The sequence below is a fragment of the Oncorhynchus mykiss genome, unplaced genomic scaffold (genome assembly GCF_057628025.1).
Source record: "Oncorhynchus mykiss isolate SJ-2025 unplaced genomic scaffold, ASM5762802v1 scaffold96, whole genome shotgun sequence".
Lineage (NCBI taxonomy): Eukaryota > Metazoa > Chordata > Actinopteri > Salmoniformes > Salmonidae > Oncorhynchus > Oncorhynchus mykiss.
Window position 1 is genome coordinate 228348 of NW_028322095.1, and position 12441 is coordinate 240788.

The 12441-nt window shown below is 39.3% G+C and overlaps 1 protein-coding gene across 3 annotated transcripts in view; it reads left to right on the forward strand.

Moving 5' to 3' along the window:
- Window positions 1–10048, forward strand: part of LOC110490623 (tetraspanin-8) — a 16098-nt gene extending 6050 nt beyond the window's left edge. Inside the window, exons 1-9 of one of the 3 annotated variants that reach the window (XM_036945263.2) lie at window positions 786–1048; window positions 2625–2690; window positions 2954–3067; window positions 3357–3431; window positions 6750–6845; window positions 7593–7691; window positions 8055–8165; window positions 8680–8763; window positions 9445–10048. In XM_036945263.2, the coding sequence (XP_036801158.2) occupies window positions 989–1048; window positions 2625–2690; window positions 2954–3067; window positions 3357–3431; window positions 6750–6845; window positions 7593–7691; window positions 8055–8165; window positions 8680–8763; window positions 9445–9573 (834 nt within the window). In that variant the 5' untranslated portion in view covers window positions 786–988 and the 3' untranslated portion in view covers window positions 9574–10048. Of the gene's footprint in view, window positions 1–765; window positions 1049–2624; window positions 2691–2953; window positions 3068–3356; window positions 3432–6749; window positions 6846–7592; window positions 7692–8054; window positions 8166–8679; window positions 8764–9444 lie in introns of those variants that run through there. The other 2 variants (XM_090228657.1, XM_036945264.2) reach the window with 2 other exon arrangements.
- The last annotated feature ends 2393 nt before the right edge of the window (window positions 10049–12441 follow it).

Genomic DNA, 12441 nt, shown 5'->3' on the forward strand with positions numbered 1-12441 from the left:
AGCTGAAAGTTTAGAGGGACGGCCAGGTCTTGGTAGATTTGCAGTGGTCTGATACTCCTTCCATTTCAATATTATCGCTTGCACAGTGCTTCTTGGGATGTTTAAAGCTTGGGAAATCTTTTTGTATCCAAATCCGGCTTTAAACTTCTTCACAACAGTATCTCGGACCTGCCTGGTGTGTTCCTTGTTCTTCATGATGCTCTCTGCGCTTTTAACGGACCTCTGAGACTATCACAGTGCAGGTGCATTTATACGGAGACTTGATTACACACAGGTGGATTGTATTTATCATCATTAGTCATTTAGGTCAACATTGGATCATTCAGAGATCCTCACTGAACTTCTGGAGAGAGTTTTCTGCACTGAAAGTAAAGGGGCTGAATAATTTTGCACGCCCAATTTTGTTAAAAAAGTTTGAAATATCCAATAAATGTCGTTCCACTTCATGATTGTGTCCCACTTGTTGTTGATTCTTCACAAAAAAATACAGTTTTATATCTTTATGTTTGAAGCCTGAAATGTGGCAAAAGGTCGCAAAGTTCAAGGGGGCCGAATACTTTCGCAAGGCACTGTAGTTGTAGTACGAATAGTGGGGGAAGATAAATAAACAGATCAACGTTTACAATGTTGTTTGTGCTCCACTGGTTGCCGTTTACTCAGGGCAACTGGCCACAAATCTTACTGCCTGGTTCACATCTCTCTCTAACTTCCGGGAGAGCCCATTTAAAGAAAATATAAGTCAAGTCCCTCCCTTTATGCCTGCCTAAGCTCTAACCATCAGTGATATAATGTTCATGCTAGTCCCTCCCATAACACAAAACACCATTGAGCAGCATGTCAACACACTCTCATGTTGAGAAGAAGAAGAAACAGTTAAAGGAATCGGACAATCTATTTTCTGGACATAAAGATCTTGGGCTTCAGCAAGACCAACTCTGAAGTGAACTGCTTATCCAAACTGTTGTTTTTATTATAACCAAATATAGAAATGGGAAGAATACATATCTGCGTAAAACGGACGTTCATTTTCATCTGTGTCTTGATCGGGGTAAGTTATCGTCCAGTATTTTGGCCTGTTAATATTCGAGTTGATAAATCCATTTTTTGTAGGAGCAACGTTTTTTAATACAGGCAAATGTTTTGTAATTATTGCCGGTTATTTATTTATATTTACTTCAACGCAAGTAGTGAGAGTTGCAGTTTACACGCGACGGAATAAAGAGCAGTGCCACTTTCATCATCACTAATGAGCGAGTTGTTCTATAGACTGGTATTGAAAGAAGCACTCAAATGAAATAGAAATGCATTTAATGTTGCAATTAGGCTACTGGGTTTTGATCAGTATAATCCTCGCGCTGCTAAATGTTTTAAAGTCATGAGTTATGTTTATTCTCATCTTCAAATAGGCCTACTGACCTTAGTTATCACGTTTTTGTCAGAATATTAGGATAGTCAATAACTGATATTAGATTTTTATAAACAGCTGACTAAGTAAATATTTCAGCTATTCCTTTCTTAATAATGTATAATTTCTTAGTCTATTTCTTAGTCTAGATATAATATATGTAAATACAATTTACTGTCTGCTTACAAACCATTTGTAGATGGCGTTGGTCAAATACATTATTGAAGTTATGAAGAAATGGATCCCTCAACTCCTCTGAAACAAATGACTGTATCAACCTTTACTGTGTATTATCAGTAGAATTCTCAGTATAATACCCTGTACATTGTAATGATTGTATCAACCTTTACTGTGTATTATCAGTAGAATTCTCAGAATAATACCCTGTACATTGTAATGACTGTATCAACCTTTACTGTGCATTATCAGTAGAATTCCCAGTATAATACCCTGTACATTGTAATGATTGTATCAACCTTTACTGTGCATTATCAGTAGAATTCCCAGTATAATACCCTGTACATTGTAATGACTGTATCAACCTTTACTGTGCATTATCAGTAGAATTCTCAGAATAATACCCTGTACATTGTAATGGCTGTATCAACCTTTACTGTGCATTATCAGTAGAATTCCCAGTATAATACCCTGTACATTGTAATGATTGTATCTACCTTTACTGTGCATTATCAGTAGAATTCCCAGTATAATACCCTGTACATTGTAATGATTGTATCAACCTTTACTGTGCATTATCAGTAGAATTCTCAGTATAATACCCTGTACATTGTAATGATTGTATCAACCTTTACTGTGCATTATCAGTAGAATTCTCAGAATAATACCCTGTACATTGTAATGATTGTATCAACCTTTACTGTGCATTATCTGTAGAATTCTCAGTATAATACCCTGTACATTGTAATGATTGTATCAACCTTTACTGTGCATTATCAGTAGAATTCTCAGAATAATACCCTGTACATTGTAATGATTGTATCAACCTTTACTGTGCATTATCAGTAGAATTCCCAGTATAATACCCTGTACATTGTAATGACTGTATCAACCTTTACTGTGCATTATCAGTAGAATTCCCAGTATAATACCCTGTACATTGTAATGACTGTATCAACCTTTACTGTGCATTATCAGTAGAATTCTCAGTATAATACCCTGTACATTGTAATGATTGTATCATGTGTTGTATTCTCTTCAGATCATCAGCACCCTCTTGCTGGCCATCACATTATTTGGACATGGGCACTTCCACCAATCAGAAGAAGTAATTGTTATTTTTATAGCTCCTATTACATTTACTAATTATATCATATCGATTTCATTATAATAATGCTGTGTCCATCTAGCTTGGTCCCAGATCTGTTTGTGCTGTCTTTCCAACTCCTACAGTGTTTAGCATGACAACAACCATTGGAGTTGGCTATACAGATCTGAGACCAGGCTAGAATCCATCAGCATCATTGTAATATTATGATTATAAACCCACAGTTGCCATATCATTAGTCTGGCTTGTCTTCCTATTCACAGATAGAGATTCTGCCAGGTATAGTAGTTCTGTATGTCCTAGAAGCAGCAACCCTGGTCCTGTCAATCTTTGGGGTCTATGGCGCTCGCAAGGAGAAGAAATGGACTGTGGTTCTGGTAAGCCTGCCGAGACCTGTTCCAAAGTGTTAGCCTGATCCCAGATCTGTTGGTTTGTCTTGGATAATTATCATAAGTGTTGGCTATATAGCACAAACAGATCTGGGATCTGGCTACCGGCTTGACTTCTCTGCTGCAAACTGTTCCTTTCTGATAGGTAATGGCATGCCATACAACTCAACTGAAACCAGTCAACACTTTCCCCATGACATGTTTCCCAAAAAGCGTGATAAGTTTGAATGAACCTTAAGTATTGATTTTGCTTGACAACCCCTGTATGTGTGTGTAGTTTTCTGTAGGTATGTCACTGGCCAGCCTATACCTGTTTGTGGAGTGCGTGAATGGATATCAAAGCAAACACGAGGTACAGTAGTCTATATATATATATATATATATATATATATATATATATATATATATATATATATATACAGTGCCTTGCGAAAGTATTCGGCCCCCTTGAACTTTGCGACCTTTTGCCACATTTCAGGCTTCAAACATAAAGATATAAAACTGTATTTTTTTGTGAAGAATCAACAACAAGTGGGACACAATCATGAAGTGGAACGACATTTATTGGATATTTCAAACTTTTTTTAACAAATGAAAAACTGAAAAATTGGGCGTGCAAAATTATTCAGCCCCTTTACTTTCAGTGCAGCAAACTCTCTCCAGAAGTTCAGTGAGGATCTCTGAATGATCCAATGTTGACCTAAATGACTAATGATGATAAATACAATCCACCTGTGTGTAATCAAGTCTCCGTATAAATGCACCTGCACTGTGATAGTCTCAGAGGTCCGTTAAAAGCGCAGAGAGCATCATGAAGAACAAGGAACACACCAGGCAGGTCCGAGATACTGTTGTGAAGAAGTTTAAAGCCGGATTTGGATACAAAAAGATTTCCCAAGCTTTAAACATCCCAAGGAGCACTGTGCAAGCGATAATATTGAAATGTAAGGAGTATCAGACCACTGCAAATCTACCAAGACCTGGCCGTCCCTCTAAACTTTCAGCTCATACAAGGAGAAGACTGATCAGAGATGCAGCCAAGAGGCCCATGATCACTCTGGATGAACTGCAGAGATCTACAGCTGAGGTGGGAGACTCTGTCCATAGGACAACAATCAGTCGTATATTGCACAAATCTGGCCTTTATGGAAGAGTGGCAAGAAGAAAGCCATTTCTTAAAGATATCCATAAAAAGTGTTGTTTAAAGTTTGCCACAAGCCACCTGGGAGACACACCAAACGTGTGGAAGAAGGTGCTCTGGTCAGATGAAACCAAAATGGAACTTTTTGGCAACAATGCAAAACGTTATGTTTGGCGTAAAAGCAACACAGCTGAACACACCATCCCCACTGTCAAACATGGTGGTGGCAGCATCATGGTTTGGGCCTGCTTTTCTTCAGCAGGGACAGGGAAGATGGTTAAAATTGATGGGAAGATGGATGGAGCCAAATACAGGACCATTCTGGAAGAAAACCTGATGGAGTCTGCAAAAGACCTGAGACTGGGACGGAGATTTGTCTTCCAACAAGACAATGATCCAAAACATAAAGCAAAATCTACAATGGAATGGTTCAAAAATAAACATATCCAGGTGTTAGAATGGCCAAGTCAAAGTCCAGACCTGAATCCAATCGAGAATCTGTGGAAAGAACTGAAAACTGCTGTTCACAAATGCTCTCCATCCAACCTCACTGAGCTCGAGCTGTTTTGCAAGGAGGAATGGGAAAAAATTTCAGTCTCTCGATGTGCAAAACTGATAGAGACATACCCCAAGCAACTTACAGCTGTAATCGCAGCAAAAGGTGGCGCTACAAAGTATTAACTTAAGGGGGCTGAATAATTTTGCACGCCCAATTTTTCCATTTTTGATTTGTTAAAAAAGTTCGAAATATCCAATAAATGTCATTCCACTTCATGATTGAGTCCCACTTGTTGATTCTTCACAAAAAAATACAGTTTTATATCTTATGTTTGAAGCCTGAAATGTGGCAAAAAGTCGCAAAGTTCAAGGGGGCCGAATACTTTCGGAAGGCACTGTATATATATATATACACAGGTAACTGTCAAAATAAAGCAAACACGAGCTACAGTAGTCTATATATATATATACATATATACACACACACAAGTAACTCTCAAAATAAAGGAAACACGATGTACAGTAGTCTATATATATATACATACATACACAGGTAACTGTCAAAATAAAGGAAACACGAGGTACAGTAGTCTATATATATATATATATATATATATATATATATATATATATATATACACAGGTAACTGTCAAAATAAAGGAAACACGAGGTACAGTAGTCTATATATATATATATATATATATATATATATATATATATATATATATATATATATATACACAGGTAACTGTCAAAATAAAGGAAACACTTACATAAACTGTCTTAATAGGGTGTGAAATTGTGTCACTTCTCTTGCGTTCTGTGCAAGCAGAGTCAGGGTATATGCAGCAGTTTGGGCTGCCTGGATCGTTGTGAACTGTGTGAAGACCATTTCTTACTAACAAAGACCGTAATTAATTTGCCAGAATTTTACATAATTATGACATAACATTGAAGGTTGTGCAATGTAACAGCAATATTTAGACTTATGGATGCCACCCGTTAGATAAAATATGGAACGGTTCCGTATTTCACTGAAAGAATAAACGTTTTGTTTTCTAAATTATAATTTCCGGATTTTACCATTAATTACCTAAGGCTCGTATTTCTGTGTGTTTCTTATATTATAATTAAGTCTATGATTTTATATTTGATAGAGCAGTTTGACTGAGCGGTGGTAGGCAGCAGCAGGCTCCTAAGCATTCATTCAAATAGCACTTTCCTGCGTTTGCCAGCAGCTCTTCGCTGTGCTTCAAGCATTGAGCTGTTTATGACTTCAAGCCTATCAACTCCCGAGATCAGGCTGGCAATACTATAGTGCCTATTAGAACATCCAATAGTCAAAGGTTAATGAAATACAAATGGTATAGAGGGAAATAGTCCTATAATTCCTATAATAACTGCAACCTAAAACTTCTTACCTGGGAATATTGAAGACTCATGTTAAAAGGAACCACCAGCTTTCATATGCTCTCATGTTCTGAGCAAGGAACTTAAACGTTAGCTTTCTTACATGGCACATATTGCACTTTTACTTTCTTCTCCAACACTTTGTTTTTGCATTATTTAAACCAAATTGAACATGTTTCATTATCTATTCGAGACTAAATTGATTTTACTTATGTATTATGTTAAGTTAAAATAAAAGTGTTCATTCAGTATTGTTGTAATTGTCATTATTACAAATATATATATATAAAAATCGTCCGATTAATCGGTATTGGCTTTTTTTGGTCCTCCAATTATCGGTATCGGTGTTGAAAAATCATAATCAGTCAACCTGTAGTTCTTTCAGGGCCTTCGAGATATCTGCTTGGGGGGATATACATGGCTGTGACTTTCATTCAACCTTGAGGCAATGTTTATTTGCTGTTCTGGTAAAAATATATTTGAGAAGTTATTGTATGATGGTGCAATGCATCTGATTCTTGACAATTCAATGTACTGTATCTGTCCTTTTCAAAATTCAGAGCTGATTATAGGTTTCAGCTGTGACTATAACACTGAATGTTAACTTGATTCATTTCAAGATGGAGGAGTTAACCAGAGAGGAACATCTAGCGATGATGCCTCTGAGTGGAGCGAATCAAACTGATTTAGAAGGGCTATACAACATGCAGACTAACGTAAGTCACCTTCATTTAATGCTTCTTATGGTCTCTGCTTGTGCCGATTCAAAGTCCCAGGGTGCCAATTCAATGTCCCAGGGTGCCAATTCAATGTCCCAGGGTGCCGATTCAATGTCCCAGGGTGCCAATTCAATGTCCCAGAGTGCCAATTCACAGTCCCAGAGTGCCAATTCAATGTCCCAGAGTGCCAATTCACAGTCCCAGAGTGCCAATTCACAGTCCCAGAGTGCCAATTCAATGCCCCAGAGTGCCAATTCACAGTCCCAGAGTGCCAATTCACAGTCCCAGGGTGCCAATTCACAGTCCCAGGGTGCCAATTCACAGTCCCAGGGTGCCAATTCACAGTCCCAGAGTGCCAATTCACAGTCCCAGAGTGCCAATTCAAAGTCCCAGGGTGCCAATTCACAGTCCCAGAGTGCCAATTCAAAGTCCCAGGGTGCCAAGTCACAGTCCCAGAGTGCCAATTTAAAGTCCCAGAGTGCCAATTCACAGTCCCAGAGTGCCAATTCACAGTCCCAGGGTGCCAATTCAAAGTCCCAGGGTGCCAATTCAAAGTCCCAGAGTGCTGTTTCAATGTGTGTGTGTCTTTAGGACCAGTTTTCCATATTATGTAAATCAAGGCCTGGACTAAAAACACTTTCATTGGAGATTTCTCCATGGAGGGTTCTTTCAGGACTAGGCCTTAACTATACCTGGTAAATCATGTTTTTAAAATGTCTGTTGTTCTGTTTCCTTCACTTTCAGTTAAAATGCTGTGGGCTCGTACAAGGCTACCAAGACTGGGGCACAGACATCCCCCTCTCCTGTCTCTGTTCTGATGAGGACTCAACAGACTTTAAATGTGTGAGTCTGTGTTAAATAAGTTAACTTGTTGCTGTTGTTATGTGTATGATGAGGAGGATGGGTTTCAATGTGTCCGTCTGTTAAATAAATTATCACTCAAATATGAAAGTGGAAATCTCTTGTCTTTCGGTAAGAGCAATACATTTTTTATTTAAAAAAATAATACAAAACAGATGATGAGGACAGTGACAAGACAACCATAAATAAACTGAGGAAGATGTACATGACAATACTCTAAAAGACCAACAAATACCATAGAACACATTTGGACCAGACACATAATGGCTGCCATGCTGTAGCCTAGTAAGAAATCATGCAGCTAAAGTAGAGCACTGTTTTAAACCATCTCACATTCTATTTCAGGTTGCTCCTGGTAACAATACAAGATTTGTTATTCACTATCCCAACAGTGATATGTCTGAGGATGATGACCACAAGGGATTAATGGATGAACACATGCTGGTATATGAAAAGGTAAAATCATGTCATTCCACTACACCAGGGATGGGCAACTGGCGGCCATTGTGAAGGCCGTCAGATCAACTAGGCCATGTCAGATAATATCTTTTAGATGGCTAAATTTGTTTACCGGTCAGCTATCTAAACCTGTTATCGTGGTCGAATTACCGCCCATGAGGTCCCCAATGATGTTGTTAGTCAGTCTCACTCTCATGTCATATTAAAAACTGCATACATTTCTCACCACCCCATGGCAAAATGTGTAGAATTGCAGCAAACTTGCTTTAAAACGGCAAGATTTTCTCTACACCCCATGTCAAAATGTGTAGAATTGCACGAAATGAACTCTAAAATTAAAAAAATGTTCTCTCTGCTGTCAAGAAGGTGCAACTAAAAAGTTAATTTTTTAATTTTGCGCAAAATGTCTTGCAGTGCTCAGTGATACAATAAACAGCTATATGTTCAAGATCTGATATAGTACAGAGTGGATACTCTTGTTTTTTACAAACTCTTTATTTTTCATTTTCAGCCATGTCTTCCCATCTTAATCTCTTTCATGGGCTATGCAATCAGCCTGATGATAGGAACATTAGTAGCACTTAACGCATTATGGGTATGTATTTCAGATCGATGTCCGTACTATTTCACCATTTCAGGGTTGGGGTCCATTCAGTTTTTTAAATTCAATAAATAGAAAGTCAATTCCCAAATTGAAAATTGTCTGTCGTTTTTCATATGTATTTTTCAATTCAGGAAGTGAATTTCAAGTACCTGAATTGAAAACTTTAGTAGTATTTGTTTATTATAATTATTACCGATGTGGCAGCTAAAAGCTGAATTGCAGTACACAGTACATACAAGTAAACAAGAACAATTAAAACATCTGAAAGTCAGGATGCTAACTGAAGGATGGATGAATCGACCCCAACACTGTACCATAGTGATTTTTACCGTACCTTTTGAGTGTAGGCCTATTAGATTGAACCATCATCTATCACACCCCAACACTGTACCATAGTGATTTTCACCGTACCTTTTGAGTGTAGGCCTATTAGATTGAACCATCATCTATCACACCCCAACACTGTACCATAGTGATTTTCACCGTACCTTTTGAGTGTAGGCCTATTAGATTGAACCATCATCTATCACACCCCAACACTGTACCATAGTGATTTTCACCGTACCTTTTGAGTGTAGGCCTATTAGACTGAACCATCATCTATCACACTCAGCATCTGGTCACCTGCTCCGTCAATCCTGACTGAACCGTTACTGTGTGTCTGGTCCTCAGGATGTTGGAGTTGTCCTGGCCATCACAATACTCTGCCAGATGAGAAGAAAGGTTGATGTGCCACCTGTGATCTTCACCTCTCAACCACCTGAATACAGGGAGCTGTGTGACACAGCAGAGAGTGTCTGACATGAAATGGTCCTCTTATGAAGGAGACTCAATGCACTAGTCTGAGTGCCAGTCTGTTTGTGCCATCATGACAACTCCTGTCACTCATTTGTGTCAAGCCAAACAAGACAGTGTTGACTTGGCAATGACAGACTGCCACGATGGTCTTTATTTAACTAGGCAAGTCAGTTACGAACAACCTCTTATTTACAATGACGGCCTACCGGGGAACAGTGGGTTAAACTGCCTTGTTCAGGGGCAGAACGACCGTTGGCATTGGCAAGACCACAAACAGGTCTGGGATCAGGTTAGCAATGCACTCATATTTTGTACATACTCATAACACACTTGAAAGGACAACTCAGGACATTATTAGACATTAGACATCTCTACTGTGTTGTCCAAAGTATTACTGTTCAACTGTTTAACCATTTAACCATTGTAGTGCCTCAGTGTTGGTTACAATGTCTTGAATAAAGGGACAAGCATCTTTTAACATTATGGTCCTTTTATTCGACAACCATTTCTTCCAATGACCTTTGTCCTCTCCCCATCCTTATTTTATTTTCTGCCTTTGTCTTTTCCTCCTGCTCTCTACTCTCATCCTCCTCTTTCTTCCTCTTTTCCACTTGCTCTCTCCTCTCATTCTCCTCTCTCTTCCTCTTTTCAGTCTACTTGGCCCTATCAGATTCTACACCCATTAAAACCTCACCACTATTCCACTACTTGGCCCTATCAGATGCAACACCCATTAAAACCTCCCCACTATTCCAATACTTGGCCCTATCAGATCCAACACCCATTAAAACCTCCCCACTATTCCACTACTTGGCCCTATCAGATCCTATACCCATTAAAACCTCCCCACTATTCCACTACTTGGCCCTATCAGATCCTACACCCATTAAAACCTCCCCACTATTCCACTACTTGGCCCTATCAGATCCTATACCCATTACAACCTCATCACTATTCCACTACTTGGCCCTATCAGATCCTACACCCATTAAAACCTCCCCACTATTCCACTACTTGGCCCTATCAGATCCTACACCCATTAAAACCTCACCACTATTCCACTACTTGGCCCTATCAGATCCTACACCCATTAAAACCTCACCACTATTCCACTACTTGGCCCTATCAGATCCTATACCCATTAAAACCTCATCACTATTCCACTACTTGGCCCTATCAGATCCTACACCCATTAAAACCTCCCCACTATTCCACTACTTGGCCCTATCAGATCCTACACCCATTAAAACCTCACCACTATTCCACTACTTGGCCCTATCAGATCCTACACCCATTAAAACCTCCCCACTATTCCACTACTTGGCCCTATCAGATCCTACACCCATTAAAACCTCACCACTATTCCACTACTTGGCCCTATCAGATCCTACACCCATTAAAACCTCACCACTATTCCACTACTTGGCCCTATCAGATCCTGCACTAGGCCTCTTTTCCACGTAAATAGCATGCATACGTAAACACAGCACCAGACCAATGTTTATCTATTATATTGACTAGATAGTGACCACTCTAACAATGGAAATACATCTCCTCAATGATCAAAGGCAGGCGAGATCAGGTTGTAACATTCTAGCCATACACAACTATGAGATTTTTCTCAAAGTTGCCAGAATGTAACCTGCATCCACTTATATCAGTACATTTGTAACAGCCTAAACATCACGGAACTATTAGATCAAATAAGCCTCACATATTTGACCCTTCGCTAAGTTCCGCCTCACTTGGTTACTTTTGCAACCTCAGACATTTTCCCTGGAAGCCCAAATCCCCATTCAGCCACGGTGGAAATCCCCTCACAACGATCTCAAAGTGTGTTTCTAATACACAATGAAACACTGACTTCCCCTTGCTAACCAGGAAACTCTTGGGTATGTTGTTGTGGACTGTTATTATCATTGCTTCACTGGAACCTGGTCAAAGCTTCTGTCCTCCTCTGGGTACATTGACTTCAACACAAAACCTAGGAGGCTCATGGTTCTCACTCCTCTCCGTAGACTTACACAGTAATTATGAAAACTAATGGAATGGCATCCAACACATGGAAACCATGTATTTCATGTATTTGATACCATTCCACCTATTCCACTCCAGCCATTACCACAAACCCGTCCTCCCCAATTAAGGTGCCACCAACCTCCTCTGATTGTAAAATACCTACACCACGTAGACTTCATCATTACATCCTTTTCCTAAGAATGGGGAATATGTTTGGGTATGTTATGTTACTATACTTATTTCAGCATTATTTAATCCCCTATTTTTGGCACTAAACTGTCTCCATATATACAGTACTCTACCGGGGACATTCAGACAAGTCTCTTGAGGCCTGTGGGCATCCTAGAGCAAAATAACCAACATGTACGTGTTCATGAGAGTCTCACTTTTCCACAAATAGTGTGTAGTGTGTAGCCCAAACTGTTCGGACACTACAGAACGAAGTTGGCAGATCGGATTCTACCAACTGCAGACGAGTCTCAAGACGCTTGTGGGGGTTATAGAGCAAAACGGAGAACATTATTATTAAAACAAATTGTACATGTGCATTCAGAAAGTAGTACGACCCCTTGACTTTTTACACACTTTGTTCTGTTACAGCCTTATTCTAAAGTGGACTAAATATAATTTGCTTCCATTCAATCTACATACAATAACCCATAATGGCAAAGCGAAAACAGGTTTTTCAACATTTTTGCAGTTGACAGTGCATATCAGAGCAAAAAACCAAGCCGTGAGGTCTAAGGAATTGTCCGTAGAGCTCCGAGACAGGATTGTGTCGAGGCACAGATCTGGGGAAGGGTACCAAAAAATGGTTGCAGCATTGAAGGTCCCTAAGAACACAGTGGCCTC